The sequence below is a fragment of the Salvelinus sp. IW2-2015 genome, unplaced genomic scaffold (assembly GCF_002910315.2).
Source record: "Salvelinus sp. IW2-2015 unplaced genomic scaffold, ASM291031v2 Un_scaffold659, whole genome shotgun sequence".
Lineage (NCBI taxonomy): Eukaryota > Metazoa > Chordata > Actinopteri > Salmoniformes > Salmonidae > Salvelinus > Salvelinus sp. IW2-2015.
In genome coordinates this window covers 291675-305254 of record NW_019942591.1, presented here as the reverse complement: position 1 = coordinate 305254, position 13580 = coordinate 291675, and the positions used below count along the sequence as shown (strand labels likewise).

At 44.7% G+C, this 13580-nt stretch overlaps 1 protein-coding gene across 1 annotated transcript in view; it reads left to right on the top strand.

The window, feature by feature from the left end:
- ppp1r1b (protein phosphatase 1, regulatory (inhibitor) subunit 1B) overlaps positions 1–12555 on the top strand; it is a 27815-nt gene extending 15260 nt beyond the window's left edge. Inside the window, exons 2-5 of the mRNA XM_024135917.2 lie at positions 9669–9752; positions 9868–9943; positions 11277–11414; positions 12410–12555. Of these exons, the coding sequence (XP_023991685.1) occupies positions 9669–9752; positions 9868–9943; positions 11277–11414; positions 12410–12546 (435 nt within the window). The 3' untranslated portion in view covers positions 12547–12555. The remainder of the gene's footprint in view (positions 1–9668; positions 9753–9867; positions 9944–11276; positions 11415–12409) is intronic.
- The last annotated feature ends 1025 nt before the right edge of the window (positions 12556–13580 follow it).

Here is a 13580-nt window from a genome sequence, read left to right as displayed (position 1 = left end):
TGTTCTTGCCATAATATGGACTTGGTATTTTACCAAATAGGGCTATCTTCTGTATACCACCCATACCTTGTCACAACACAACTGATTGGCTCAAACGCATTAAGAAGGAAAGAAATTCCACACATTCAATTTTTAACAAGACATACCTAATTGAAATGCATTCCAGGTGACTACCTCATGAAGCTGGTTGAGAGAATGCCAAGAGTGTGCAACGCTGTCATCAAGGCAAAGGGTGGCTACATTGAAAATCTCACATATAAAATATATTTTGATTTGTTTAACACTTTTTTGATTATTACTACATTCCATATGTGTTATTTCATAGTTTTGATGTCTTCACTATTATTCTACAATGTAGAAAATAGTAAAAATAAAGAAAAACCCTTGAATAAGTAGGTGTGTCTTTTGACTGGTACTTTTGACTGGTGCTATACATGCATGGACATGCACACACACAAGGAAACACACACAATGTCAACCATTGAACCATGTCATATGAATCCCACCTGAGTCATTGTCACACATTATTTCATGCAGGAGTGAAGAGCAGAGAAGGGTTGTTGTGCCCAGAGCAGGTTTGACCTGGTCCTACCAGCTCAGTGTAGTTTTCCATACCCCTATGCTACTGATTAAAATACCATCACTGAGTCGACGCACACAGCCCATTAGTGCCAACGGTTTTATAGGAGAACCAAGGATGGAGAAAGAGAAACATCCAGCGAGGAGGTGTGAAAATCCCATAAATCAAAGTAGGTTCAAAACGATCTCTTTTTCCGCTCACCATCACTACAGCTCTACACACACACACACACACACACACACACACACACACACACACACACACACACACACACACACACACACACACACACACACACACACTGCAGCTGAGGGGAGGATGGCTTATAATAATGGCTGGAATGGAGTCAATATGGAACCCACCATCAGTTAAAATAAGGTCTCCTTTTGATTTAACCTTAGTTTAACCAGGTGACACACACTTACCCCTAATTCAGCATGTATCTAACCCACCATCAGTTAAAATAAGGTCTCCTTTTGATTTAACCTTAGTTTAACCAGGTGAGTCAGTCAAGCACCTTCTTATTGAAGGTGTAATATTTCCCCTGTGCTTGTAGGCTCAGTGGGGGGACAGGGAGTCCCATGGGGAGACACATACCGGCTGCAGCCCCACCTGTGGAGCCCATGAGTGTCCCTGTGACAGCTCATCAACAGCCCACGTCTGAGTCCCAAATGGCACCCTATTCCAATACAGTGGACTACCTTTGAACAGAGCCCACCCCGGTGCGCTATATATGGAATAGGGTGGCATTTGGGTTGCAATCCTGCCCTACAGAGCTGCTGAGAGGCCAGAAACAGTGGGACTGATACTTAAGGATACTGAACAATGGCTGCAACTGAGGAGAGTTGGAGAGGGTGGGAGAGGGGGGTAAAGTATAACAGGAGTAATCTCACATGCTGTGGCCCAATATAAAAGCGCACATGTGAAAGTCACAGACGATCTTACGTAACTACAGAAGTGGGGCGATTGAAAGACTGGAAAATTACAAGTGGCTGTGTGTTATGTCATCTGGCCTTTCCCACCGTCATCCGCCCTGCTGCGACCGTCACCCAGCCGGATGTGTGTGTGTATGTGTATGAGAAATGCCAGCTGTGTGTCTGTGTGTTGACCCGTACACACTGTACATTATTTTTGGAAATGGCATGTGTGCATTGATGCTAGTCACAATAGCTGTTACTCACCCGACCCCTCTATGCGTTTATAACTGTATATACTCACCTTCTCTATAATCGACGGTGACCTTTTCCTGGAAGCAGCTTGACGCCATTCATTGGTCCATTACAGGAAGTCATGAATCACTCTAGCAGCCCTAGTAGTCTACAGGTAGGAGTGGAGGTAAAGAGGTTTAGTGTTAAACATTATCGTCTCTTCATTAACATGGGGAGGCCAGTTGTGTTGTTAGTAAGAGCTGAGTCACTCACACACACACACTCGGAGGGTCCATACACACACACACACACACACATACTGTATAAATCATTTTGTTATACCACAATGACCTCAATTATCCAGCAACACCCTTTCAGCTCTAGGGCAAAAACACATACGCTTGCTCTATCCCCCTGTCTCTCTCTCTCGCTCTCTCTCTCGCTCTCTCTCTACCTTTTTGAGCTCCCTTGACATTTGTTATTTTAATTTATCTTGCTCCGTCTACCTCTCTGTTCTTTTCTGTCTCCTCTCTCTTCCTCTAAAGAACAACGACATCTCAGAGCTCACACCAGAGCCCTAGGAAGATCAGTCCTCTGCATACCTGGATTGGCAGTACGTATAAGACCACGAAGCATCCCAGTATAGTAGCTGGGACATGGGCCTGGTTAGCATCTGGTCTGCTGTGCTCTGTCTTACCCACTCTTCCACCACCACCTCAGGCAGGCGGGCAGGCGAGGGGGTTGGTTTTATCCAGCAGAGGTATCAGGTGTCAGACAGGCTGACCAGCAGCAGCAGCCACAGCAACAACCAGAGCCCCTCGCCATGTCAGTGGAGAGAGAAGGAGACGTAGGGGGTCACACAGTGAGGGAGCCCTGCTGGGACGTCTCCCGCCGAGGGAGTGGAGAGACGTCATTCAAGCTGAGCGCCATGATGAGATGACAAAACCCGGTGGGCACAGCCCGGTGATGTGGGGAAAGGGAAGAGTGATGGGCGAGAGAGAAAGAGGAAAACGATAGGAGAGAGAGGGGGAGGTTGAGAGAGAAGGTCGTAAAGAAACAGAGGAGGGGGATCGAGGACAATGTCATGTCACTGTCAAGGAATGAAGAATGATATGTGGGGTGAACAGGATAAAGGGAGGAGAGGATGAAGTGGAATTGGAAGTGGGGGATGAGAGCGAGTGTGAGTGAGAGAGAGGGATAGAGGGGAAGTGAGGAGAGATACAGAACCGTCATGAGGAGATTATGATGTGTTGTGTGGCCCACCAAGCCTGTGCTTTGGCAACAGTGACCTGCTTGCACTGACGCACAGCTCCCAGACCCGGGAGGTTTCCCAAATGGAACCCTATTCCCTCTATAGTGTACTACTTTTGACCAGAGTTTTGACCGGGGCACATGGGGCTCTGGTCAAACGTAGTGCTCTACTGTATGTAGGGAATAGGGTGACATTTGGGATGCAGACCCTGTCTGCCCTGGTTAACTAGAGCAATGAGACTCGCAGGGTCAAACACATCCAGAGAGCAACTTCATGGAAAATAGAGAAGTGCTACTGATGTTGTGTGACACCATAAACAGAGAGGAGCAAATGTTCAGGCTATGGCCAAGGTTGACTGATCTGGATCTAGAGCTGGTTACAAACTGGTTAAATCAACATTGTTTCAACTTCATTTGTCAACGTATTGTGACCTGTTGTCTACGTGGAAAATACATTGGATTTGAACAAAAAGTCATCAGCGTAAACTGTTGTTTTGAAGGTAAAATTTCAACCACGGGATTATGTGATGATGGTAACCAATATTCAACACAGACAAAGCTTGTATAAAATATGTTTAATTTTCACATTTGAAACAACGTCATTTTCGACGTAATAGCCACTCTAAGAAAAAGAAACGTAGTCTGGGCAGCACCTCCTACTGGAGAGCACCTTAGAGGCTGCTGCCCTATATACTGTAGACTTGAAATCACTGGCCACTTTAACCAAGGAACACTAGTCACTTTAATCATGTTTACATATTTTGCACTACTCATCTCATATGTATATACTGTATTCTATTCTACTGTATTTTAGTCTATGCCGCTCCGACATTGCTCGTCCAAATATTTAGATATTCTTAATTCCATTTTACTTTAGATTGGTGAGTATTGTTGTGAAATGGTTAGATATTACTTGTTAGATATTACTGCACTGTTGGAGCTGGAAACACAAGCCTTTCACTACGCCCACAATAACATCTGCCAAACTCTTGTATGTGACCAATACCATGTGACTTGATTTGATCTACAGCTACCTCATAGGTCTCCCATCCAGAGTTTGAACCCAGCTCAACAAAGCTTAGCTTCAATAATTGACACTGACTAATACCAATGTGCTATGGTGAGAACTATTATTGAGAAATGTCCACATAGAATAACTTAGTAGCAACAGTGAATCTAAGGGTAGTTTCAACAAAGCAAATTAATGATCAATCATATGTCGTCAATATTATACTATTTAGGCCTATATAACATTTGGGAAGTAATTAACAGCTATAGTTTCAATTCAGCCCAGGATTCAACTAAAAATAGACAATACACCTACAGTTGAAGTCGGAAGTTTACCCACACTTAGGTTGGAGTCATTAAAACTTGTTTTTCAACCACTCCACGAATTTCTTGTTAACAAACTATAGTTTTGGCAAGTCGGTTAGGACATCTACTTTGTGCATGACACAAGTCATTTTTCCAACTATTGTTTACAGACAGATTATTTCACTTATAATTCACTGTATCACAATTCCAGTGGGTCAGAAGTTTACATACACTGAGTTGACTGTGCCTTTAAACAGGTTGGAAAATTCCAGAAAATTATGTCATGACTTTAGAAGCTTCTGATAGGCTAATATGACATCATTTGAGTCAATTGGAGGTGTACCTGTGGATGTATTTCAAGGCCTACCTTCAAACTCAGTGCCTCTTTGCTTGACATCATGGGACAATCTAAAGAAATCAGCCAAGACCTCAGAAAGAATTCTGGTTCATCCTTGGGAGCAATTTCCAAACGCCTGAAGGTACCACGTTCATCTGTACAAATGACTCCGGACTGTAGGTCGTCGCTGGGGACTCCGGACCGTAGACCGTCGCCAGAGGCTCTGGACTGAGAACCCCCGCTGGAGGCTCTGGACCGCCGCTGGAGGTTCCAGACCGTGGACCGTCTCAGGAGGTTCCGGACCGTGGACCGTCTCAGGAGGTTGTGGACCGTCTCAGGAGGTTCCGGACCCTGGACCGTCGTAGGAGGTCCCTGACTGTGGACCGTCGTTGGAGGTTCCGGACTGGGAACTGTCGCCGGAAGCACTGGACTGGGAACTGTCGCCAGAGGTTCCGGACTGTGAAACGTCGCCGGAAGCTCTGGACTGGGAACTGTCGCCGGAAGCTTGGTGCGTGGGGCCGGCACTGGTGGTACTGGGCTGGTGACACAGACCTCAGGACGAGCGCGAGGAGCAGGCACAGGACGTACTGGACTGAGGAGGCGCACTGGAGGCCTGATGCGTGGGGCCGGTACAGGTGGCACCGGGCTGGTGACACGCACCTCAGGGCGAGTGCGGGGAGGAGGCACAGGACGTACTGGACTGTGGAGGCGCACTGGAGGTCTGYAGCGTAGAGCTGGTACAACGCGTSCTGGACAAATMARCACCTTCGCACGGCAAGTGRGGGAAGCTGGCACAGGASGCACTGGGCTGTGAAGGCGCACTGGAGACCAGGCGCGCTGAGCCGGCACAACCCGTCCTGGACAGATACCCACTTTAGCACGACAAGTGCGAGGAGCTGGCACAGAACGCACCGGAGACACAGTGCGTATCACCGCAAAACATGGTGCCTGACCGGTCACACGCTCCCCACGGTGAGTACGGGGATTTGGCTCTGGTTCAATCCCCTCAACTTTCGCCGCCCACTCCTTGCTCAATCTGTCCCCATATTCCTCCTCGGTCTCTAACTCACCCCTCAGCGTCGCCGACCACTCCGTGTGCCCCCCCCCAAAAAAATGTTTGGGCTGTCTCTCGGGCTTCCGTCGTGGCCGTGAACCCCGGTGTTGTCGTTGTTGTTCCCTCGCTGCCTCCACCTGCTTCCATGGCAGGCTTCTGTCTCCTGCCATAATCTCGTCCCACGTCCAGGATGTCCTCCACTCCTGGCTTTCCTCCTGGGCACGCTGCTTGGTCCGTTGTTGGTGGGATCTTCTGTCACGATCGTCATGATAACTGGACCAAAGCGCAGCGTGGTCTGGGTTCCACATATTTTATTACTATGTGAAACTCAAAGCAAAACAAAACAATAAACGAACAAACGAAACGTGAAGAAAATGCAGTGCTCACAGGCACTACACAAAAACAAGATCCCACAAAGCACAAAGGGGAAATGGCTGCCTAAATATGATTCCCAATCAGACACAATGAAAAACAGCTGCCTCTGATTGGGAAAAATACCAGGCCAACATAGAAATATAATTACCTAGATGACCCACCCTAGTCACACCCCGACCTAACCAACATAGAGAATATAAAGCTCTCCATGGTCAGGGCGTGACAGCATTATGTTGTGGGGGTGCTTTGCTGCAGGAGGGACTGGTGCACTTCACAAAATTGATGGCGTCATGAGGGAGGATAATTATGTGGAAATATTAAAGCAACATCTCAAGACATCATTCAGGAAGTTAAAGCTTGGTCGCAAATGGGTCTTCCAAATGGACAATGACCCCAAGCATACTTCCAAAGCTGTGGCACAATGGCTTAATGACAACAAAGTCAAGGTATTAGAGTGGCCATCACAAAGCCCTGACCTCAATCCTATGGCAAATTTGTGGGCAGAACTGAAAAAGCGTGTGCAAGCAAGGAGGCCTACAAACCTGACTCAGTTACACCAGCTCTGTCAGGAGGAATAGGGCAAAATTCACCCAACTTATTGTGGGAAGCTTGTGGAAGGCTACCCGAAACGTTGACCCAAGTTCAACAATTTAAAGGCAATGCTACCAAATACTAATTGAGTGTGTGTAAACTTCTGACCCACTGGGAGTGTGATGAAAGAAATAAAAGCTGAAATAAATCATTCTCTCTACTTTTATTCTGACATTTCACATTCTTAAATAAAGTGGTGATCCTAACTGACCTAAGACAGGGAATTTTTTACGAGGATTAAATGTCAGGAATTGTGGAAAAACTGAGTTGAAATGTATTTGGCTCAGGTGTATGTAAACTTCCGACTTCAACTCTAGGCCTAGGGTTTCAAGCTTTGGTTGATTTCAAATGGAATCTACAAGCTAATAATAAATATGTGGGATTCACTTCTCCATTCAACCAAAAATAAAAGTTAAAGAATAGAGATTCAACCGTATGTAGATTTTTGGTTGAAATGAACACAGAAATACAACAAATCAATTGTTAATTAATTTGTAGACAAGTTGGAATTAAAGCCAAGCTCAGTGGCACCGATGGGGCTATCCATGCAGAAGATGCATCTCCTTAGAAAGTTGATATTGGGTTGCGTTGTCAACAAAACACAATTCAACATTACTTTTGTAAGACAGCAAATAGCCTAATGTGAAGGCTATTTTCCAAACTAATGTAGCAATATCCATTTAACCTTAAAATGAATAACACATCCATGGCCACATTTTGAGGTTACTGTAACAATAAATGTCTTCTTATGTAATCATAAAAAGCGTGCATGTTCAGGTTTGCAGGTCTGTGGAAATCTTCACAATTGCTATAATAATCCGCATAGAATCTAAAACAGCATTGATCCCTTGCACCATGTACTTTAATGTAATCTCAACTAACTGCAATCTAGGTCATTTGAACATGCTGCTTGATCAAACACAGTGATAACACATTAAGTTAAGTATAAATAAAGTATTAAGTACTTTAAGTATAAATACACAAAACATCTGACATTGTATTCCCATTTGAACTTGTATGTGCTTTTAAATGGTTGGAAGCGCAGTGATAACACATTTAAGTGACAACTAAACCAAATATCAGGCATTGATCTTTTCATTGGAATTTGGTTGTAATTTTAGATCAGGGGTTCTCAAACCTTTTGGGGCCTGGAACCCCTTTTGTGTTAGCAAATTCATCAGAGACCCGTTCATAATCAGAACACAACTCGAGTGCTTTAACAATAGCCTACAAGGAGTTTTACTATGACGTCTGCAGTACATGACTGGAGGAAGCCTCGGGCCCGGGGAAAGAACATTTAAAGGCCTCCTGGCATCAGAGAGAACATTTAGCAGTTTTCAATCAAATTTCCTGTAATTCTACACATTTTGTCATGGGACAGAAATCTTTTTTGACTGTTGCAGCTTTGAGGGTGATAACCTGCCATTCAACACTGAGAGAAAACTTTGCCGTTTTAAAGCTTAAATTACAGTGCATTTATGTAAAATAAAATAAACTTGGGGGTGGGGGGGGGTAGTATTGAATAGAAAAATGTATAATTGGTGGAGTACTGTAGATACCAATATCCCTGTGAGCCTCCCAGGCTCGTGTTGCCCAGGATTAAGAACATACATTGTAAGCATTTCACAGTTAGTCTACACCTGTTGTTTACGATGCATGTGGAATTGGATTTGATTGATTTGATTGTAAATGAGTAATTTTACAGTGTATTTTTTTTTTTTTACACACTTTTAACTTATTCCACAGATACTTGGCCAAAAGTCTTTTAATCTGTTGTTAGTAATATTACCCCCCAAAAATGTATATTAAAAAAAGGATATATATTTAAAAAAAGGAGATCTGGCGGTGTACCCCAATTTGACAACCTCTGTTTTAGATGGTTAAAAATAATATTGTTAACACATTGGGAACTCCACAAACCTTTGGCTGTCTTTTTGAGTGGGGGAAAATAGGTTGGACTCTCATTGATCAACGTACTAAATATTACCCAATTGTGTGCCCAGTGAGGAGACTTGTCATGAACTTCTCTGTTTGACTTTCCAGGCTTCCATCCATATTGTACTGCGCTATTCATCTGACCTGAATGCATGTATCCAAAACAACTTACCACAGCTAGTTTGCAAACTGTTTTCTGCTTGATCTATTTTAGACTGTTGGAGACTGTGTGCTTGCGAGTGTTGTTGCCAAACCTTCACAGTGGGGTCTACCTGGAATTAAAACTACAGAACAGAAGGCCCCATAAACCGTTCTCCTTGACCCTCTCTCTGCATTCCTTCCATTGTCAAATTAATTAACCTTGTACAGTAGCTTAAGAATGCCAGTGCTGACAGAATGAGAGAGCCGTCTGTCGCATACTGTGAGCACCCAGTTAGAGTGGGTAGCAGGTTACCCATTGGAACAGAGCGCGTGTACTACAGGATATATAGTAAACAGGAAACTCAAGGGGAGTGAGCTCCAGTCTGCCTGCCACTGGTCTAGAGAGGCTGGAGAGAGGAGGGGAGAGAGGAGGAGAGAGGAGGGCAGTAACACTAACCTGATGTTGGGGTTAGATTCCGCCAATCTCCCCCCCTTATGAAAAATACTAATAACATTGCACACATGAGGCCACTAGAGGGCGCTTTGGTCATTCAACTGCAGGAAAGGGATCTATGTGACATAATTGGATGTCCTCTGTTCTGATGACCAATTGTTGACCCCTAACCTCTGACCCCTGACCTGTCCCGACAGTACTCAAACTTGACTCTTTGCCTGGAGTCAAATTAGGAGAACTGGACGCATTACAAGCCCCGATGAGATGGCTGGCACCCAAAATACCGAATTTCTATTTGCATGTTAGAAACGTTCTACACAGAGACTTGATTTATGAGTTTTTAACACTTCATCAAGAGCTTAGCAAGTCACTCAGGGTATTGGTGACAACATTGGCCGGGACTTTGTTGTTGTTTACTCTTCAGCACAGCCTCACACAGAAATAAAGGATGTTGGATGATTCTCTACTTCTCTCTCGTGCGTGTCTAGATCCGGCGCCGGCGGCCTACACCTGCAACACTGTTCAGAGTGGCAGACCAGTGTTCTCCTGAGGATGATCAGTCCASCCATCAGGTAACAGAGCGCCCCTAGTACCTCAGAGGATAACTGCATGTCACCCTACAGTCATATGAACGGTTGCGTAATTTCAAAATTGCAGGCCACATTCAACTTGTTCTTCCTTCCACAGTGGATTGTAGGAGAGAATGGGGTACTCAAGCCCAAGCGAGTCAACCCAAATGTGTATCAGCCACCATCCCTGAAAGGTAAGAGTATACCTAAGAGTATGACTGAGTAAGTCGTGTATACATGTCCTCTGTATGGTGAATTATCCCTGTGTTGATACTGTGTTTACCTTGCTTTACTGTTCTGTTGTCTCCTGATTGTATTATTTGTGAAATGGGGGCAGTGGGGTAAGATGCACGTGACAAATTAATACAAGTCACGTCAATCAGCTGGAGTGTCTTTATAAGAGTAGGTTCTATACTGTATCTACGTGCAAGAGGGATTTCTTCTATAGAAATGTATACACATGTTTTGTTTCTATGCACATAACGAGAGAGAGAGAGAGAGAGAGAGAGGGAGAGAGTGAGAGAGAGAGAGAAAAAGGGAGAGTGATAGATTAGAGAGTGTGACAGCTGTGAGACACTGAGTGAGTCTGTGCAGCTCTGGATCATCCAGGATTACCAAAGGAGTGTATACAGCTGCAGATACACACACACACGCCGCAACGACGCAAGCACTGCACGCACGTCTCACAGCGTACCACGCACGCACGCACGCACAGCACGCACGACGCAAGCACACACAACAACACACACCCAACACACACCCCACACACCCACACACACACACAACCACACACACACACACACACACAGTTCTAAATGTTGCTTTATACTTGTTGTTGCACGCAGAGCCATAAACATAGAGCATGTGCTAGTAAGACCAGAAAAAAATCTATTTGGAGGCTTGTCAGTAGATGTAATATTAAAGGGGATTACTGTATGCATGTAGAGTGTTATTATAATAACCCACTCTGTGTTCCTGTATCAGTATACCATCTTCATTAGTTCAGCAGGCTCAGAGAGAAGAGAGGAGAGAGAGAGAGAGAGAGAGAGAGAGAGAGAGAGAGAGAGAGAGAGAGAGAGAGAGAGAGAGAGAGAGAGAGAGAGGAGAGAGAGAGAGAGAGAGAGGAGAGAGAGTAGTAGGAGATGGAGAGAGAGAGAGAGAGAGAGAGAACGGGGTGAGTCAGCATTGTTTAGAGAGCAAAAGAACAGGGGACCAGACAGGAGAAATGAAAGGATAAAAACAAATGCAGGAAAGAGAAAAGGACACAAATGTATAATACCAGTCCATTACAAACTACAAAACATGAAAGTGCTGGCTATTCTGCCCCTCAATTTGTCTATCTGTCTGTCTGTCTGGTTGGCTGGCTGCTTATCTGTCTGTCTGGCATGCATCTGAAAGCCCGTATGAAGCATGGTAACGTTGACAGTGTTGAAGCTATCCCTCTCTCCCTTTGTCCCTGTGTTTGTCCCTGTGTTTGTCCCTGTGTGTGTTCCTGTGTATCCTGTGTATGTGTATGTGTGCGTCCAGCCGTCCAGAAGATGGCTGAGGCACACATGCAAAACCTGGGTGTCTACCCCCCCTTGGAAGACCCCTTTGAGGGGGAGGAGTACGATGACTACCCCTGTCATGAGGAGAGGGAGGAAAGATTCCCCACCAAAGCTGCTGGTGAGATAGGGATTCCATACACTGTCAAGCAGTAACACACTATATACACTCACTCATGTAATCGCATTGATGCTTTGACCAATGGTGTAACCAGCTTACATGTTTAGCTGTGTGTATAGCCATTTTTATTCAGTGCCCACTTTTCAGTCAAATGGGCTGAATGTTTCACTATGCCGTGTTCAAAACAGCAGGGCCTCAGATAAACTCCTCTCTGCAGACAAGTAGCTGTGATATTATATTAGCACATATTAGCATCACTCCACCAAATCTATCAGAGAGCACCACAGACCTCCCTGTGCTTCCATCCTGCCCTGTGCCAGTCAGGGGCCAGAGATGCCTAGCCACGGCTAACAGGCTAACAGTCTGCTCTCTCTGTGGCATCAGTACGGATGCTGGGCTGCCAGCCCAGATGGCAGAGCTTCCTAATGAAATCCCTCCTGTAGCATCGTTAAACGCTGTTTCATTGGCTATTACTGTCATCATTTTTCTATAAATCTGTCGTTTGAACGCAACACGGCTGCAGAGTGACTGTAGTGTCACACATCGCGAGACAGGGACTCTTAAAGATACATTGAAGTAGACTGTGATTATCCTCACTAGAGCAATTGCCTAATTATGCCTGCATACACGTGCACATTTATGCAGTAGTCACTTTCATATGTACTGGTATGATTCAGACTTGATTCAGACCATGTTTCACACACATGTATTTCTACACACACACTCACAGGAGGCACATGCCTGACCAGGAAATGACAAGTAGAACCAGATTACCATAGACTAGTTTGGGAGTAGAGTTATTATGATGTCCCATGAATTGATTAACCTCTTTTCCCTAGTGTTGTTTGTTTACCTTCCCTGCATGTCTTTTATGCAACATCAAAATCCACAAATCTAAGTAGTCTTCAAGCTTACTTGTGTAAAAGGTTAGTGGTTTGATTTGAAGGAGACCAGTGTGTGCTGCTGTTCTTTGACGTCACCTCTTGTCTCCATAGACCCCCAAGCGACCAGCACCATAGACCAATCAGAGAAGCCGGATGAAGGGGAAGAGGAGGAAGAGAAAGAGGAGGAAAAGACAGAAGAAAAGACAGAGGAGAAGGCAAAGAAAGTGCGCAAAAGTGTAAAGTTTTAACACTACTTTGGAAAAGAATTATGAAGGGAGAGAGATGGTGGCAGATGTGTGAATGATTGAGTGAATGAATGAGTGATTTTAATGTGTGAACGTGTGAGTGAGAAAGAGAGCTTCTAAGTTTGGATGGTAAGTATTAAAATTAAATGAATGAATGAATGAATGAATGTAGGTAGGTACTGTCGGCAAATCTGTGAGCAAAAAATCTGGAAAGAGAGAGGGAGAGAGAGAGGGGGAGAGAGGGGGAGAGAGGGAGAGAGAGGGAGGGGGGAGAAGGAGAGAGAGAGAGAGGGAGAGAGAATGTATAATAGATATGGTCCTTGTGAAGAGGTGAGGAGTGACTCCTTAGAACTAATGAGACTAGTGGATAGGGCAAGGTCACTGTGACCTTGAGGTCCCTCACTGCAACGCTAGTCTTCTCTTCCATGTCAGGGGAACCATTCATTCACAACTCACTTTCTTACTTTGCTCTTTAATGTTACAAAGCAATGGAATAATGGCTAGAAATAATTACACGACACTCAAAATAACTGTAAACGGACAAACGCTGATGAACAGCTTCAGTATAGAGCACCCACCACCACACACACCACACACACACACACACACACACACACACACACACACACACACACACACACACACACACATACACACACACACACACACACACACACACACACAGAAGATATCATCTCACTATCGGTTCAGACTATATTCTAAAGCTGCTCCATTACTGTGCAGACATGATAATACAGACTCCCATATGGGTTCCTTTCAAAATCACAAAGACCTGTATTGTGTGTACCAAATTTCACTCTGGCCTAGATTGGATATCTCTGCAGCATAATCATATTGAGATCTTGCTCTTGGAAGAAGTGAGCAGCTGCTGCCATCTTGTGGCAAGATAGGGGATGTAGAATAACCAGAGTGTGCGTATTGACATGGATTCACATACAATAAACTGTGCACTGCATAGGCCTTCAGATAATATGCATCTATATAATTGAAATGATCTAGATTTGTAATGTATTTGA